At 35.7% G+C, this 19,543-nt stretch overlaps 2 protein-coding genes across 2 annotated transcripts in view; both read left to right on the top strand.

Annotated features, from left to right (window-relative positions):
- Positions 1–9,964, top strand: part of LOC129438619 (protein NLRC3) — a 34,076-nt gene extending 24,112 nt beyond the window's left edge. Inside the window, exons 9-12 of the mRNA XM_073862957.1 lie at positions 4,118–4,291; positions 5,931–6,104; positions 8,059–8,232; positions 9,600–9,964. Coding sequence (XP_073719058.1) covers positions 4,118–4,291; positions 5,931–6,104; positions 8,059–8,232; positions 9,600–9,603 — 526 coding nt within the window. The 3' untranslated portion in view covers positions 9,604–9,964. The remainder of the gene's footprint in view (positions 1–4,117; positions 4,292–5,930; positions 6,105–8,058; positions 8,233–9,599) is intronic.
- LOC141361709 (NACHT, LRR and PYD domains-containing protein 14-like) overlaps positions 1–19,543 on the top strand; it is a 273,710-nt gene that overhangs the window by 222,609 nt on the left and 31,558 nt on the right. The gene's annotated exons all lie outside the window — the stretch shown is intronic.

Below are 19,543 nucleotides of genomic sequence, written 5' to 3'. Positions count from 1 at the left end.
CTGTCACAGTCGTCATAACTGATTTTAAGATTTTTCAAAATTTCAGGTTTTAGTCCATTCATAAAGGCATCAGTGTCTTTGTCAAGATCTTCACGGCTGTTTAAATCAGCATTTTTAACCATATATAAAGTCTAACTCGTTCTTCTTATTCTACTACACTTTCCTCTGTCTTCTGCACACAGGAAGTAATTTTCGCCCAGTTAACATCAGAAGGCTTTAGTTCAAACAAGAAGGTTTTCACAGCTTCCCATGCTGCCACAATGTTCTCTCACTCACCCTGGTTTAAACATATTCAGTTAACCTGTTTTGGTCATTGTCCCTTAAGTTGACATTGAGAATCTGTCCAGTGGATGCAAGGTGTAAATCTTTTGCAAGCGTTGAAGAACTTACCAAACGTTTCGTGGTTGTTTGTACACATCTGGTATTTCCTTTGACCACTTGTCAATTTGTTCTGGTGTTGATGGCTGGTATATTCTGCAAGGAACATATTTCTTGACTACCTTTTTTACCATCCGAGTTCATCTCTCACCGTCCTCCTCATATTCTTCCTCACTATCAACCTCAATTTCAGTTCTTTTCTTTTTTTACTATTACAGGAGCTATTAAAGTCTGTCTTTAAGTTGTCCTTTGTGACATCAATATATGATTCTTGATCACTATCCCCAGGAATTCCTGTGAAGTGGTGGTCACTTTCTGCAGTCAGATGATGTTTTTGATTCTCCATCTCTTTGAGCTCTTTGAATGGATATAGTGATTCTTGTTTATCCTTGATGTTTCCGAGCAGTTGTTCGATCTTAGTTGATTAGAAAGCAAGTTCAGCAACCTATTGTTCTCATCCAGCAGTCTCCCTTTATCTTTTTTCCACTTTGTAGCTGTTTAGCCAATGCACAAACTCTTGCCTTTTCTGCATTGACCTCATGTTTTAATTTGTCTCACACTTGTGCAGATGTTGTCGAATTTGTTTGCCCACAATTACAGACCATCCATCTTTCTTGAGGTTTGCCCCTAAATGCTGTGTCTTCCCATAAGCCCTTTTGATGTCAGGCAGGTCCCATGTTCCTCTATCTGTCTGTTTAATGTTGTACTTCTGGCAGACATCAAAATAGCACATTTTTATTCCCAGCTGTTTGTCCAAGTATTCACTCAGGTTTTTACATCATCTGGTCAATGGTTACATTAGGAGGCTCAGTTCTATGCCTCTCTGTTGTTGGTTTCGGTGCAGGACTATAATAATTGGTTTAGCAAAAGGTGTTAATAGTTTTTATGTGACAACAATGGCAATTGTTTAGTAACTATTTTCCTACATCAACTTATTGTTTAATTGTTAGAGGTAAAACAAACAAACAATCAAACAAACAAAGGAATTAAGTTAAGGGAAATCCACCTATTAACCTACTTGTAAAATATTACACGTCTTTTCAAATGTTCTTTATGGAATCCTAGCTCCTAAGAAGGTGTGATTTATTTGATTTAGACACTTTCAATCTTTATGTATAGTAGTGGCTACTGATTAGCACCTAGTCAAGAATCCAAAAGAATCTTACACCTTTATCAGTACAAAGCCTATTTCTGTAACTTCTACGGTCTCTGGACAAATTGATTGTTCTTTAACAATTCCTGCAGACATCTAGAGAAAGGACTAAGCGTCTACTTCTACAATCTCTACAATCTTCTACAAACTTATTACATTGGTACACTATGAACAATGGTCTGGTTCATTTTCAAAGATGTTCTTTTTAGAAAGCTGATAAGTTTGGCTTATTCCCAAAGAGAGCACGTGGTGCAGGACAGCTGACGGAACAACAATTCCCCAAAAAAGCTGGTTTAAAAAAGCGAGGTGCTGGCCATGTTCCGGGGAAAATGCTGATGCAAGTGGTAGCCATTTTTAGAAAAGGCAGCTTTAGGGAATTGCCACTATTCTGTGAAGTGCAACCTGAAGAGACAGGTTGAGAGGGACAGTATGAAGCAGGGGCAGAAGTCTGGACCCAAAGGCTGTAGTTTGAAGAATCTAGGGGGCTCTGAAGGAGGGAGTGCTGCTGCTGCCAGTATATGTAGGAAGCGGAGAAATTATGCTCTGAAGAAGAGTGGGGCATCGCTAAGGTGATTGCAAAGTGTAAAAATAGCATAGGGCTTTTGGAGCTTCATACCATGGAGGTAGTGCTGTAAAGAGCAGGGTAGGGCTCCAGGTGAGCGAAGGAAGCAGTTTGTGCACTGTGATGGGTCTGCGCTCTAGAGGAGCCAAAAATGAGGTAGTTGGAAAAATAGGGGCTCCTGTAAGAGCAATACTGCTGAGGCAGTGATAGAGCATGAACTCTGCTATGCAGGGCATACGAAGGAAGCACTGACCCCTGGGGGGGTGGTCGCTGCGGCAATACTTGGGAAGGAGTAATTGGGAAAGAGTCTTCTATGACAGGGCTCGAGGGGATTTGGTTGGGGTGTCTGCTTTGAAGAGTTATTGGTACTGGCCTCTGCGGAGGCAGGGATGTGGATTGAGGGTAATAGTGGGTTCATGTGGTGCGCTGTGGCCTGGTGCTTGTTCCCTGAGTGGTTAGTGTTTGATGGGCTTCTTTGATGAAAGCGCAGTCTGCCCTGATGTAGCTTTTGAAAGCTTCAAAAGACCAGCAGCCTAGACTTGTATCTGGGAATCTGGGAGTCCATTCTGGGCAGTTGTCGTGGCTGCTCCAATGCGGAAGGAATGACTCGTGAAATCATTGGGAGGAAGCCGGATAATTGTAAAACTTGTTTTATGTGCTTCTGGAAGGCGGTAAAATTCATCCCCAAAAAGTGGTTCAGATAAGAATTTTATGAGAATTTGATCATTTAAAACTAATACATTATTATCTTCAAATCAATAGTGAAGATCACAGACAAAAGAGATCTGAGTGATATAGTTTATAATATGATATATTATTTCACTCAGAAAAAAATCTCAACATTTATATGACAGTGTGAATGTTGTTATATTTAAATGAAATAAAAATGTCATACTGTATAGTCACTATGTTCAAACAAGATTAGGGAGCGGAGCAAAGAGTAATGATTTGAGCTGGAATATTGCACATTGCAAAAATGGTGGGGTTATTTTTGACCCAGGCTGAGTATCCAGACAGAACGCTAAAAATGACCCAATGTTGGGTTGTTGTTATGCAACCATGGGGTATAATAACCCAGCCTTTGGGTTAAAACAACCTAGCATTGGGTTAATTTTAAGCCATTGGTGTGTTCTGTCCAATATTTACCCATTATGGTCAAAAATAACCCAGCCATTTTTAGAGTGTGGGAAATAAGATGGTCGCTTTAGGGTCCCTGAGGGTGTCAAAAGGACATCTAGAAGATAGGTAAAATTCCTAAAATGTGTTTTTTCACAATGGGATATAAAAGGAATTATGTCTTCTGAAATAAATTTACTTTCATGGAGGATAATAAACCATCCCATGCTGCAAAAAGCATAACTGACTATTTTCATTCATATGGGCATAAAATAAGAAAGGAAATCAAGGTGTGACCACCATCATCCTATGACCTTAGTCCTATTCAAGAGCCTGTGGAGCATCATTATATGAAAGATCTGTGAGGTGGACAGCACTATAATTTGAAACTCAACTCTGAGATGCAATACTAGCGTCTTCAAGTGAAATAAAGACAAAACCCATACTTATATACTTACAAGTTTAATGAATAGGAAAGTTAAAGTCATGTCAAAGGTATGCTCATATATTATTATGTAACTTATAATACATTATTTATTTTACATTGTGTGGGGGGAGGTTATCTATCCATGGGGCACATTTGACAGATATCTGTTTTTGGATCATTTTAATTCATTATATCATTATAAAGTGTATTTCTCTACATAATAATTTGCAACAGCAAATATTAAAGTATCTTTTGACATTTTTATTTCATTGACATATCATAACATCCACAGTGTCATATAACTGTAAGGGTAAAATAAAATTTGTAAACTTACTGACTGTATTGGAAAAAAATGGCATGTGCATAATAATTTGGAACGTGGTGTATAAATAATAAATAAACTAACAAAAGAAAATCAATGTTGATCTGATGTGTGTATTGTGATCTAAGAGACTAAAGTTTGTGTCTCTGTTCTCTACAGGTTGTGGGGTTGTAATATCACAGATAAAGGTTGTGTTGCTCTGTCTTCAGCTCTGAGATCAAACCCATCATACCTGAGAGATCTGGATCTGTCTGGGAATAATTTTGGAAATTCAGGGCTGAAGCTGATCTCTGATGTACTGAAGAATCCCAACTGTAAACTGAACAAGCTGAAGTAAGATAATCTGATTTTATACGATGTAATAATGTAATGAAATATATTTAAATTGTTTATTGTTGTTCTGCTGTTTTGAACTGGTGATTGATCTTCACATGATCTGGTCTTCAATAACATGATACTGCAGATCTGATAAAAACCAAAAGAGACTCTTTCTATCACTATTAACATCTATGTCAGTTTAAATTAAACACACTGGAATACTCCACTTTAATAGAAAATCCTGATAGTTTACTCAACCCCATGTCATCCAATACGTTTATGTTTTTCTTTGTTTAGTCGAGAAGAAATTAAATTTTTTTAAGGAAAACATTCTAGGATTTTTCTCAATTGAATAGACTTTATTGGGCCCCAACCGTTCACAGTTTCAATGCAATTTAAAATCGCAGTTTTAACGCAGCTTCAAAGGGCTCTAAACGATCCCAACCAATGCATAAGGGTTTTATCTAGTGAAATGATCATCATTTTATCAAGAAATAAAAATATCAACTTTTAAGCAACAAGTTCTTGCCTTGCACTAGCCATGTGATGTGCTAGCACAACTTTCGTGTTATGTAATTACGTTGAAAGGTGACGCATGATGTGTGGAGAAAGAAGACCATTTAGATGGTGTTGTATGTGGAATGATACATATGTGTCGGTTTATTGTTTAACTCTTTCCCCGCCATTGACGAGATATCTCGTCAATTAAGAGAAAACATTTGCATGAAAAAACGTGTTACTGATGAGTTTTTAAGACTTCCCTAATTTATAAAAAAACTGAAGCAAAACATTTTTTTTTACACTTTATGATTTGATAATTGTTCTGAATCAGATCTCTAACAAAATTCCTTTACAAAAATGCGTTTATTTCAGCTTTTTGCTAAAATTTTTTTTCAAATACCCTTATTTAAGCATAGAAAAAAATTGCTAGGATGAAACGGGTTTTCCCATTTTGTTTGTTTGACAGCAGAGGGTATGTTCTTTCATTTAACATATTTGTATTTTTATATATTTTTAGAATATTTTTTTTCTGGATTTTTTTACTTTTATGAAAAAAAACAAAAAAATGCTGGCGGGCAACTTTTCAAAAAAAAAGGCTGGCGGGGAATGAGTTAAAATGGGTTTACTCCGGTTTCCTTCCACAGGCCAAAAGCATGCAAGTTAGGCAAATTGAACATGCCAAATTGTCCCTCCCCAACCCGTGTCTGAATAAACTTGTGTGTTAATTAACCAGTTCTGACCATTAATATAGCCATAGATGCTGGAATGGCATAAAGAATAAAGAAAGAAAATGGTCCGCAAGTGTGCATTTCACTGATGTAACGCGTTACCTTTTGGCATGATTACGTAAAACGTGAGGTCGCGTGGGTGTGTCACATGGCTAGCACAAGACGAGTTGTTGTTGTTTGACAATGATTTGTGTTTCCCAATAGGTCTTTGACAAATGAAGATGCATTCTGAATTTATTCTACAAAATCAAATATCAATGTTTTTTAATTGTATAAACTGTCTCTTGTTCTCTGTGACATAAAATGGTTTGTTGACCGTGATTTGTGTTTAAGATTTGTAATGATCTTTAATGATGACATTATTGTTGCTCTGATGTGTGTGTTATGAACTGAGAGAGTGAAATGTGTGTCATTGTTCTCTACAGGTTAAGTTGGTGTAATATCACAGATAAAGGTTGTGTTGCTCTGACTTCAGCTCTGAGATCAAACCCATCACACCTGACACATCTGGATCTGTGGGGGAATAATCTTGGAGATTCAGGAGTGAAGCTGATCTCTGATGTACTGAAGAATCCTCAATTTGAATTAATGATGCTGAGGTAAGATCATTTTTTATTATAATTAAGTTTAACTGATGACAGAATAATGCCCTGACAAAACATCAGTGACATGTTCTAGCTCAAACTGTCAGATCGGCAAGGTCAAGGGTTACATTTTCCATCAAAGACAAAACTAAAACCAATACTATAGCAATGTAATTTTTTAAAAGGGTAAACAAGCTTTTGCAATGTGTTTGAGCCCTGGAAGATGGTGAGCACAGCATAACTATTATTTTTTATTAAACAAATAAAGTGAATTTCAAATCAAAGTGTCAGAATAAAAAAAACAAAGTGGTGAATGTAAAGAACGCGTAAATCCTGACCATCAGTCAGAGGTGTTGCTAGATTCCTTTTACACCAGTCTATCTCAGGTTTAAGGTTTGTATTTATGACTTTGTTTGTCATACTTGTAGTTGAAATATAATGAGGTAATGGTCAGGTATGGTAGCCTATACCGGGAGGTCACATTTCAAGTGAACACAAACACACACAGTTTGCCAATTTTCCTCTGACATCACTGAGGCCTTCATATCCACACAGCTGTCGTTCACTGGATATTTTGTGAATGGCAAACTCTTAAGCCTCTAAAAAGTCCTCATCCATGCTCCGAACAATTTTGACCTTAAGACCTCTTTTAAGGGTTAAGATACTTTCTGAATTACTTTTTTTTACTAGGATTGTTTCTTTAATTATAAGAGTAAACGCCCACATTTCTAAGAATTTTCTCAGAATTGCGTCACTAGGAGCTACTCTTTGCATTACGATTCTTTATGAATACGGGCCCAGTAGTTTTTGAAATACTCAGGCATCTTCATTGCTTCTAAATACATTCAGTTGCAGTCATGTGATTGGTTGATTAGCAATTTGTGTAAACAATTGAGCAAGTGTACTTAATCAAGTGGCCTTGAGTGTATGAGCATTTTCCAAATGGCATTTATGCACCCTTTAAGGCCCATGAAGGGATCTACAAATAGCTTCCCCTTCATCCAGTACACCCTTCAAAGAGCTCACTTCAAGGGCTCTGTCCTTCAAAGGCAGCAGGGCATAGGGATGCTCTCTTCCATTTACCTTTTTAAGTACTTGTTGCAGTGTATAGGAATAATGGATTAAGCCAGTGTTTCCCAACCACTTTGCTGTGGCACACTAGTGTGCCGTGACAGCTTGTTTGGTGTGCCGTGGAAAAATTAAAAATCACAACTCGTATGTCAATGTCATCAATTCCAGCCAGGATATAATCTTTGTGTTCATCAAAACAAGTGTACTTGCATTGAATGTGAGTTCTACATTTAATATAGTAAAATATTCCAGTTAATAAGTCATTTAAGCATTGCAATAGAGGTTTGTGCATTTCTTTTAATGCTTTTTGGTATAGTGGTGTGCCGTATGATTTTTTTACTTATTAAAACTGTGCCATGGCAGAAAAAAGGTTGGGGAACACTGGATTAAGCAATGGAAATTCGTTTAGTGGATTGTTTTGCACATTTATTGTATGCACCAACCTTTTTACTTTGATCCAAGAGCAAACTTGACCAGCTGCAGAGAGAAACTTGTATCCAGTCAAAAGATGAATTCAGTCCTACACCTTCACTCTAAAAATGGCTGGGTTATTTTTGACCCATAATGGGTAAATATTGGACAGAACATGTGCTGGGTTAAAAATTTACCCATGCTGGGTTAAAAATGACCCAATGTTGGGTTTTTGTTATGCAACCATGGGGTATAACAACCTAGCAGTTGGGTTAAAATAACCCAGCATTGGATCATTTTTTAACCCAGCATGGGTCAAAAATAACCCAGCCATTTTTAGAGTGTTGGCAAAATGCGAATCACTCCCCCTTCCATTATTTTCTCAGCACCCCCTGCTAAAAATACATTCCTATGAAAACAAAATCCATGTTGACATTATGTGTGTGTTGTGAACTGAGAAACTGAAGTGTGTCTCTGTTCTCTACAGGTTGAGTGATTGTAATATCACACCTGAAGGTTGTGTTGCTTTGTCTTCAGCTCTGACATCAAACCCATCAAACCTGAGAAATTTGGATCTGTCTGGGAATAAATTGGGAGATTCAGGAGAAAAGCTGATCTCTGATGTATTGAGGAATCCTCAATGTAAATTGAAAATTTTGTGGTAAGATAATATGATGTTATATGTGATTGCTGTCCTACTTTTGGTTTAAATTCAGCCAACTGATCTTTACATGAGCTGTTCATCAATATCATGTAATACTCATTACGTATAATATATTAAACAGACTTGGCTGCACAGTAGCTCAGTGGGTACAACTGTTAACTCACAACAAGAAGGTTCGAGGACTGAGCCCCGACTAGTTCAGGTGGCCTTTCTGTTTTGAGTTTGTTTGTTCTCCCTGCACTCTCGGGAAAAAAAATTGGTTCAAAAGTTGTACCCTTTTGTCACTGGGATGGTACAGTTTAGGTACCATTTAGATACAGATATATACCCTTGAGATACCGGTATGTAGGGATGTAACCTTTAATCGTGATTCTGAATCACAAGGCTGGGATTATGTATTTCATGCAAAGCTTGTGCGTGTACTACGGCATTTGGTCAGTAGGAAGTCCTTATCAATCTAAAATCATTATGAGTTGGAGTTGTTCATAACGTGCATTTAAAAAAGAACATTCGTTAAACAAAATCATTCAAAATATTCTTTATTATCATGAAAATACCTGGAACAATTTGAAGAACAGCGATATAAATATTTCTCTAGACATTTCTTCAAATAGCATTTGTAATGTTTTTTCTTCTGTGGCACAAAGGGTGTTTCTGCATGAGAGCGCCACCTGGCTTTTGGATGTGCCGGGATTTCACCGTAATTCATAAAAATTAATTCATTGAGAAAACGCGCATTTGCATGGTTTATCGTTGCACCCCTACCAGTAAGTACCTTTTAGGTACCAGCGAGTACCTTAGAGGTACCAATATGTACAGGCTAGCACGACCTATCTAACATAATGTAATGGGGAAACTCATTTAGCATTTAAATACTTGAATAGCATTAACGTCATATCATTTTAATAAACAGACACGGAGATTAGAAGTTATTATAACATTACTTTTTACATTAGCGGTATAGCGTTAACATGGCGCCATTTTACAGCTTTTCCTGGGAAATCCTATCACTAATCTAACTAAGAACTTAATATATAGGTTGAACGGATATTATGAAGGGAAAAAATATTTTCTTGCTCTGAATGTTGTAAAAAATGTTTTATTCATGACTAAGGTTTGAGTATATTGCATTTCTCTGCTGACAATTAACGTTAAATGAATAACTTCAATATGTGATACAATACGCTGATTTTCCCGCTCGGAATTTAGGCTAACTTTGTCCTACTGGCTCTGCTCAGGGCGCTCAATGCCAATATGAACGTGGATTTTATGTTTTAAATTTGGGAAGGTGGAAATGAATGTGAGGGAAATTAATTTACACTTTGAAACTGTAAAACTGATTAATGTTTGGATTTGAATTTTAGGTAAGGTTTAGGTAGGCCTAGATCCTGGTGCCTGACAGATATGTCGCCTCTGCACTCTGACTGACTGACAGCCTCCATTTCAGTGCTATGAAGAACACACACAGGATGGCAGAAATGCCTTTAACCCAGTCTTCACTACATTGTTATAGTATCGTTGTTTGTTGTTTACTGTATGTGGCAATATCTATGTTTTGTATTTGATGTACATTAAATATTTGTTCTTATTCTTTTTTTTATTGTTGTTATAATATATATAATATATATATATCTTCAAACGGTAAATGAACTGATTACTTGAACTATCTGTTTGTTCTGCCAAAAAAGTCTGTAAAAACAGTGATTTTCATACAAGATTTAATAAATATTTAATAAATAGTTTCTATGACTAATTTAAAAATTATATATATATATATATATGAAGAGTTTGGTTCCAAAACGCAATAAACGCCATTTTTGAAAAAAATGAGTTACTGCCAAAATCAGCATTATATCAGGTCAGTAGTTAAAAGTAAATTTTACGCAAAATCCAATATCCGCCGTGTTATTCTGTCATCTTTTCTCCCTTTTTTCCCAAAATGCGACAAACGCCACTCCCCCTTTTTTACAGAACGCAATAACTCCATTTCTGATATTACAGCCCACCGTTCACGCAATGTAAACAAACATGGCGGCGCGCTGAGTACACGGAGTCCTGGTTTTCCTCATCTACTTTGTACTACGTGATCAACAAACAAAACAAAATAATTAGGGCTGTCAATAGATTAAAAAAATTAATCTAGATTAATCGCATGATTTCATGAGTTAACTGCGATTAATCGCAAATTAATCACACATTTTTATCCATTCTAAATTTACCCTAATTTAACACTTTTCAGGTTTTTAATATTCTAATCATATATACATATATATATGCTTTATGCAAATGTATGTTAACAACAGCCTGTTTACATTTTAACAGAATCACCAGCCATTGTTTTGTATATGAATTTTCCTTTCAGAAGATTTTTCTTTCTCCATTTTTGTTTGCTGCTGCATCATTTGTGACATGTGCAGGCAAGTTGAGTCGGAATTAGCAAATTTTTAAAAAAATAGTTGTTCATATTTTGACATTCTCTATTAAAATATAGAACAATGCCTGATTTGTTGAAATATAACAAAATATGACAGAACTACACGTGTTTGAAGTTGAAAGAGTCAAATTACCACAAAAATTTCCACATCCATACATTATATTACCACATCAATACCTTAAAATCACTGGTAAAACTAATAGATTTAGCACACACAAAGCAAAAACATCATCAATGTATGTTCAACTTTTTTTCCTTTTGTTTGATTGACATTGAGACAGACTGCTTAAAATCTAAGTGATCTAATATAATGTTACACATCAGATATTTTTACCCAACATTTAACCAAACATTTACTTAAAACATAACAGATTATAGAGCCTACCTGAGTGATTTCTTATCAAAACAGATATTTGTAAAACTGTAATTTTGTGTAGATGTCTATATATCCGGGTCGCGCACTCGCGCGTCTGTGTGCACGCGCTTCAGATATCAGTCAGTCAGCGTGAGGGGATCGCTTTTGAGTCTTGTCGCTCTTAATAACTCGTTAACATTAATCAGGTACCGAACTTTATCTCTCTTAATGACTCTTTTAACATCAAGCAAGTCCTGCAGTCTATTTTCTAAGTCATGCATAAAAGCGAAACCAAAATGAATTGAGACGCATTTTTGTATTAGATTAAGCATTAGGAGGACGGTTACGTTACACCTCTCAGACGTATAAATAAAGATCATATCAGATGTCCAACGAGCATTTAGAGCATTGGATTTGGTAGACGATTTGCTTAATGTTCTTATTTCTATGAAAACCTTTTACTCATTTAGAGAGAGTCACATTTGTCTGCGTCTCTGTTCATTCAACTATGGGCTGGACCAAGGGTCAAACAGAAATTGCGCGTTGCGTTAATCTCCGTTAAAAAAATTAGTGGCGTTAAAATGAATTTGCGTTAACGCGTTATTAACGCGTTAATTTTGACAGCCCTAAAAATAATACTTTAATTGCATTGATAAACCTGTGATGGTTTTCTGTGATGGGAAAGAAACGTAAGCCATCAACATATAATATTTTCCCTGAGAGGCACTCGGGAGACGGGTGCTTGTTCTCCCGACAGCATCAAGCTTCTCATGCTAACACATTGACCCCAGAGGATCTTATGAAAAACTTTCCATTATTTTACTCAAAGTCAACGAAAATCGAGCAGGACCAAAAACATTTTACAGCTGATCTCTGTGAAAGACGTTAAGCGAGGACGTCAAGTAACCGCAATGACAGTGATCTTAATATGACAAAGTAAGTGTTTTGATTAATAACATTGTTTATGTTTATATTTTTAATTAGTGTGTACAACTAGTCAACTAAATGAATATAACATGGCAAAGATGAATGCACATTTATATAGGCTATTGATTCAATAGATTTATAGCATTTTGAATAAAAACTTGTCATGGATTTATTGCATTTTGTGGAAAAAAATAATCCGTTTTTATAATAAATCTTTTAAAATCAACTTATGGATTTGAATTTTTTATGTTTTTATAACCTAAAGATGCTGTGTGAAAGTTTGTAACAGAAAATAGTTGTTTTCATCTTGTCACTTTCTTGGTATAGAAAACACGTTTTTACCAAAATTTGTCAAAATGGATTTATTGCGTTTTGGAACCAAACTCTTCATATATATATATATATATATATATATATATATATATATATATATATATATATATATACTTTTATATTACTTGCAATGAATACATATTTCAAATTTAAGAAAACTCAATTTAGATCAAGTCTGTTACAGAGTAAAACAGAATATTTTTTAAAATATTTTTTTATTTAAGCAATTCAAAATATTGATTCACACCAAATTCAAAGAGTTTGCATGAAATGCAAAAAAAAAAAAAAATATTTGAACTGAATGGTTTCTGAACATTAGGTCAATGCAAAATCTTTATTGTGAATGGTTAAAGGCAGAGTAGGCAGGTTTAAGTCTAAAAAAAGTCTAAAACCCTTTTTCCCCCAAATTAGGTTAAACTGTCTTTATATACCAATACATAAGTAAAATGTAAGTACTCTGAAAAAGAAAGTATAAAAATCGAGGGTCTGTAAACCTCTCACCAATGTTTTAAACACAGCTCATTATTTCCATTGACTCCACCCCTCCCTTCTGGGTTTCTTCTAAAGCCACGCCCCCAAAACACATGACCGGCTCTGCTGGGAGAAGCATTTACCTCAGACAAGCGGAGAGGAAGGAGCGCGGTGCATGGAGTAACATCATGTCACAATCACATGTAATAATACACCTAACTTTATCACTATGAATAAACAAATATTATGGCCTTTAGTACTCACTATCAAGCTAGCATATCAATACTGGTAAAGTTTTAAATATTGTAAGGTTTTGTTCTGTGTTTTTCTGTATTCTGTGTATTTTTGTTATTTGAACTTGTATTTTGATTCTCTGCTCTGTTCGGACTTTTATTTTGAAAATCATCATTCCATGTCACACTTCCTGTTTGTTTTTGTATTTAAGTCACTTCCTGTTCACCTGTTCCGGGCTGATTATTACATCGCCACATCCTGTTTGTATCTGCGCGTGGTTCATTATGCTATTTTACTTTGCTTATCTAATCTACACAGATGCAACCGTTATTTTTGCAAATCATAAATTGTTAAAATAAAAAATATTAACACATGAGATAAGGGAATTCATAGTGGTGAGCATTGTGGTGATAGTTTTTATTTATTTTGTGTGGCTGCGTTAAAAAAATTCTCATGCAAATAACGATTAAAATATTTTCATAAGTTTGTTGCGTGGCTGTATTACGTTTATTTTATGTAAATAATAATTTAAATGTTTTCATAAGAAACCTTAATGTATATGAACTTGATTTGTAAGTGTACTTTGGGGTTGGACCTTACTTGCGTTTCTTGGTTCCGATTTCAAAGCCCCCAAACCCTTTCAGTGGTGAGGGTGGACGCAGCGATGTCCTCTGCTGGCGTCAGGTCATGTGTAGAGGCAGATCTAGGCGTGCCCGATTTATGCTGGCAAGCTTGGGATTCCCCCGTCTACTGACATCATTGTAGCGCTTTGCGCAACGTCCTGGGGATGCCAGCTGATGAAACAACTGCTGCTATTTCCTCTCATGCCTGTTTAACCGATGCTGATTTAGGCAGGTTTCTCCCATCACCATACAAAACAACTTCTCTGTCTTTGACTGCTCTTACAAGAACGTGGGTCTCCTCGGCTGTGAACCGCACCTGGCGCCTGGTAAATCCGTCATAATAATAGCAACCCGCCATGGAACTTGCGCCCTTGCATTTAAAGGGAATGTTGGATAGCATTCTGATTGGTTTATTTGATGTTACGCCCAAACCACACCTGAACCTACTATAGACCAACCCCTTATTGATTTGCGCCGGCGCAAGAGTTATTTCTCCCGCTGGGAAAATAGCAACAGCGCCCAAGATCCACCCACAAAGTCACTTGCGCTTTGCGCTTCGCACTTGCTTTTCAGATCATTAAAATAGGGCCCATGGTGTCTGCATGAACAAGCTGCGCCATGGCATTCAAATTACGCTTACGAATGAGGGACAAAAAAGGCAACGTCCGTTCGGACCGAGATCTATGATTGGTTGAACATTTTCTGGTCCTAAGCCTTTCACAGATGGCATAAATCTCTACAAATATATTTAAACAACTTAACACAGTGATTGAAATTAGGATGTGAGGAGACTTTTAACCAGCATAACTAAAAATGTTTCTGGATCAAATCAGATACCCTGCCTTTAACAAATCTTAGCTGATCTTGATGCATAAACAGTGAATACACAAGAGTTTCATTTAAATTTTTATTACAAAGTTAAAAATGGGCCTAAATTAAAAAGTGTGTAGGTTTTGTATTGTTGTAGCTCATGGGTATGTGATAAACAGATTGTTGACATGTTTATTGTTTAAGATTTAATTTCTATCACTGACTGACAGCGCTAATAGTTAGTTTTTTTCTATCTCTTGATTTGACAGTGGCGATGATCTGATATCTGATTGTCTTTCTGTTTCATTGTTAGGACTTACAGATGACAGTAAAGATGTCTGGCTGAATCCCAAACCGCCTACTTCCATACTATATAGTATAAAAAGTGCTACTTTGCGTACTATATAGTATGGAAGTAGGCGGTTTGGGATTCAGCCTTTGCCTGATTCTTTCAGCAGCTTGATTTTCTCACAAATCTGAACATACAGATCACGTTCCTCAGGTTTTGACGCCCCCTATGTGTCAACAAAACCCGTTGGGTGTTAATTTAACATATTATAACCATGTGGTTTTAACAAATTGTTAATCAACACCTGGGTTTGTCCCTCTTGAGTGTACAATTATTCCACAATTATTACACCTGTCAAAATTATACTCCCCCTTCAACTCAGGTTTACAGAGATTTTTACATTTTCAGGCAAAGACAATTTCCTAAGTCAGACACTACCAGCCGAATTTAGCTGAATGTCAGTTAAGTTATTTGACGAGAAACAAAATATATATATATATACTGACCAAACTGGTTCTTTTTCTAAATTTTATGTTTGTAGCGGTACGGCACCGAGTGGGTACTAGAATTGAGTAAGATTTACCACACTTTTACTAGATGACAATATACGATCGACTACGCCACCCTGGAAACCCAGGGCCCTAAGGGCACACAGGTTCGTTCTGAGTGGGTGGGTGAGAGGACATGAGGCAGGTATAGCAAAAGTAGAAAAGTTTTATTTGTAAGTATTCAATAAATAGTTGGAAATTTCCCTTTAAAATTTACACTGGCATTATAAAAATGATGAACACCGTCAAGAAGAAGCTACTCAAGACACACAATTTAAAAGAAAACTTAAGAGCAGAGGTATCTGGAGGTCCAGGCCGGCTGCCAAATTTGGAAACCTCTTAGAACGAATGTGTTAAAAACAACACATTAGTGTTGATTCTGGGACAACACACTAACTGCGTCGTCCTGGAATCCACCCATCTCTGTGTTATTATTGAAACAACACATTTTGTGTTACTTTTAACACAACATGTGTTATACTTGAACACAAAATCAACACAAAATGACACATAATGTGTTAAAATTACACATAATGTGTTAAAAGCTTACCGCACAATGATGTGTAAAAAATTAACACATCCTTTCTAAGAGTATACTTGCCCAAATAATCCACTACAAATACCCACACACACGCACGTGAAGGGTTAAAATGTCAGAAGACACACAGCACTAAGTGCGAATACACCACACAAATGGCGGCGTTGCTTGTATCCTCCAGAAACCCCCTAGCTCCGGTAACAACACAAAAATTGAGAACACACAAAACATAAATACAATCCAAAAATAACAAATCAAATAATTAAAGGGTCTAACCACTTCATAATTACATAGCTGCCAACTCTCACGCATTCACCGTGAGACTCACGCAATTGACCCCATTCTCACGCTCTCACGCCACACATCCATTTTCTCACGCAGGCTCGTGCCATGACATACACATTATCTGTTGCTTAAGTTTAATATAAACTACTCATTTGGTTTATTTGATTGTGACAGTCCCTCTATCACCAGTCACAAATCATCACTTTACGCTTCTCTTTCTCAGTGGATAAACTGAATCAAAGCTGCTGTTATCTGCAGTTATACATTTTACAGAGACCAGTATTCATTAGATTTTAAGAACTTTTTTGGCACTTTTATCAGAAGGAAAGCATAATAGAAGTGTATAAAATAATAGTAAAGACTCTAATCTCAGGCATTTAAACTCCGTAAAAGCTTTTATTTCAATGTAATTTCTAAAATATGATTCGATTTGTATTGTGAACTATTTTAACGCAGTCTTTTCCAACTATTTAACACAGAAATAGCTAAAATCCAAACTATTATCAATTGGCAAATGGTTAGGAAATTGTTACCGCAATGCCTTATGACAAACACACAACCCTTATATCAACCAAGAAAAGGGCGGTGCTTAAATTAAGCACAGGTGAATGAAATCCACACTAACGAATTCAGTCACCCTGCTACATTCACATATTTAATTTTTGCAATCTATGAGTGGTTCCTCGTTTTTATGTGATCCAATTGATCAGGGCCCGTATGTATAAAACATCTCAGAAATGCTCTTAAGAATAGTCTTAAGCTATGACTTAAGTGTCAAAAAATTCTTAGTAAGGAGTAGGACCAGTTTGAGAATAGAAGAAGTTTATAAAGAGGCTGAAAGCAACTTTCAGTAAAGTGTAAGACTCATTCTTAATTGCTGACTTAGGTGCCGCAAACTGAGGACTACAATGATTTCAACACAAAATGGCCGCCCTTAACCTCTGAATCAGCCAATAGAAAGCCGGCAATGTTGTACAGTCACAGCAGCATGTGACCGATACATTTATGAATCATGAAGACATTACAATTATATTAGTATTTAAATATTTTAATTTATATTTGCTTCACGGAATGTTTAACAATATTACAAATAAGTACATGCATTTATTTTACACGATTTTGCACCATTTTGATTAAGTTTCAACATGTTAATGAAATATACAAACGTAATGCTATTTATAAAATGAATCATTTTGATTTCACTCACAAGCTGTTTATAAAGAAAAGACTAAGTTTGCAAACACTTAGATAAAAAATACTTTGATGATCAAGCCTGAACAAGATGATCAAGTTAAGTTGAATTTCTCCACTTAAACACAATTGTAATTTTTGCCATCTTTGTCACTTTCACCTTTGACTTGCTAACTGCTTACATTGCTAACATTATGTTTTTGGTCAGGGTTGTATACTCTATTAATATCACTTTACATGTAGTGATGTCACTGCAATCTTGTAGATACTTCACATTTGTTATTGTAGATTTTATTTACATTTTATGGTATTTTATTTACCTATCATAAAATGTAAAAGCGGCTCTACTTAAAAACTTACTTCAATTGGTAACATCTAATATTTAATTTTTTTTTACTTTAATTATTTCACTTAAGAAATTCACTGAGAAATTTAAATTAAAGTGTAACTAAACCCTAAACCAACTTTTTTAAGTTAATGATCTGTAAGAATGATGCTTTATTAGTGCTGTTCATTGATTTTAGTAACTTTTTTGACATTTGGATATAAAGTGTTTCAAAACTGCAATATATGGTGTAAAAACGTCTGAGTGCTGTCCTCTTCAGGTTGAACGGTGGCTACTGCAGTTGAATTTTCCTATTGGATGTTGAGTCCAAAAAATGACTTGTGACGTAAGCAGATTCAAGCTCACCACGCCCTTGTTACGATCTCACCACACACTTGGTACAAGCTTAGTTCGTCCCCTCTATCCCTGTTGGGATCTGCCCACTTTTCTTGCATTTTTCAAATATTGCCAGTGGGCGGAGTCAGGCTCTGACCAGGGGTTTAGTTACGCTTTAAAAAAAACATTTTTAGGCATTATCAATAATTTGATCCAACTTTAACTTTTTACAGTGTATATTATTAAAATGTATATACCATTGCTGTCTTGATAATTCCATAAAAATTCTTGGTACTATGCAAGCATTTGAATAAGTTTCACTAATATACATCTTATACTGTAATTATATTGTGTAATATAATATACATTGTATAAAAACCCTATACTCTTTATATTTCATGTTATATTAATTCATATCTACTGTCTATATACTACTAACATGTATTTATTGTACATTTTCTGCTCTGCAACAATGTAACAATAATTTTTTTTCAAAAGTGCTATAGAAATACATTTGAATTAAAGTAATTCTAACACATTCTTTGTTGTAAAGTGCATATCCTCCGCCTCTCTGCTGCCCCCTTGTTACTCTTAACTAGGTTAAGAGACCTCTCCAGCTCTCTTAAATAATTTAGGAGCTGAGACCTAGTCTTAACCCTTAGTAGGCTTTATAAATCAAACGTATTTTTAAGTCTAGGAATAAGAGTAAAATGACGTCATTCTTAGAATTTTGACACAGTTAAGACTAAAATTTTACTCTGAGGGGCTTTATAAATACGGGCCCAGGGGTGTATTCCAGAAAGCTGGTTATGTGCCTTACCCGGGTAAGTTTAGGAGTAAGTATAACCTCTGCTTTCGGTTCCAAAAACGGAGGTAACTTTCGGGTTATGTAAGTAACCATAGCAATTGTGTTTTGTAGGTGGAACTCTGTGTTAAGTGTTTAGAACAATTATCTGAAGTATGGGTAAGCGCTTGTTAGCGATTGAAAAAAACTGTAATTATGTTACTTAAGTGACAATGTGGCAAAGTTACAGTAAATGGGTATAACAAGTAGAAACACATGATGACTATCATAATAATAATAAACTAAGAGACAGAAGTTACCCCTCCCTGCAGTCTCTGATAGGCATGTGCATCTAACCTGACCCACAGAATGACACCCATGAAGCACAGACACTGACCCATAGAATGATGCAGGTGAAGCACAGACTTCATTAGGTGAAACACTATTGAATCTATTACACTATTGACATGGCATAGTGGTCAGACATTTCCTATTATCAGTTAGATCATGTATACAATTAAATTATAAATATATATTTCATCATATTTATTTCTTAAAAATGCACTTCAGATCCTTAGAACCCTCTCTACATTTGATCTATAGTTGGTCTTTTTTTAATCACCTTTTTTTCTTTAAAACGGGCCTTTTGTAGCTGCTCTCCTGAGCTATTATTTTTGAGCCAAAGGGAAATTGAGATATTTGGTTATATTAGATGATACAAGACATATTATAACATGTTACTATTGACACTAATGTAACATTTCTATTCTCCACTTGTATCACAGCAGATCCTAATCGTCCAATGCAAATGAATGATACTTTTTA

The sequence above is a fragment of the Misgurnus anguillicaudatus genome, chromosome 24 (genome assembly GCF_027580225.2).
Source record: "Misgurnus anguillicaudatus chromosome 24, ASM2758022v2, whole genome shotgun sequence".
Taxonomy (NCBI): Eukaryota; Metazoa; Chordata; class Actinopteri; order Cypriniformes; family Cobitidae; genus Misgurnus; species Misgurnus anguillicaudatus.
The sequence above is the reverse complement of the archived record's forward strand: the minus strand, read 5'-3'. Positions and strand labels throughout refer to the sequence as shown.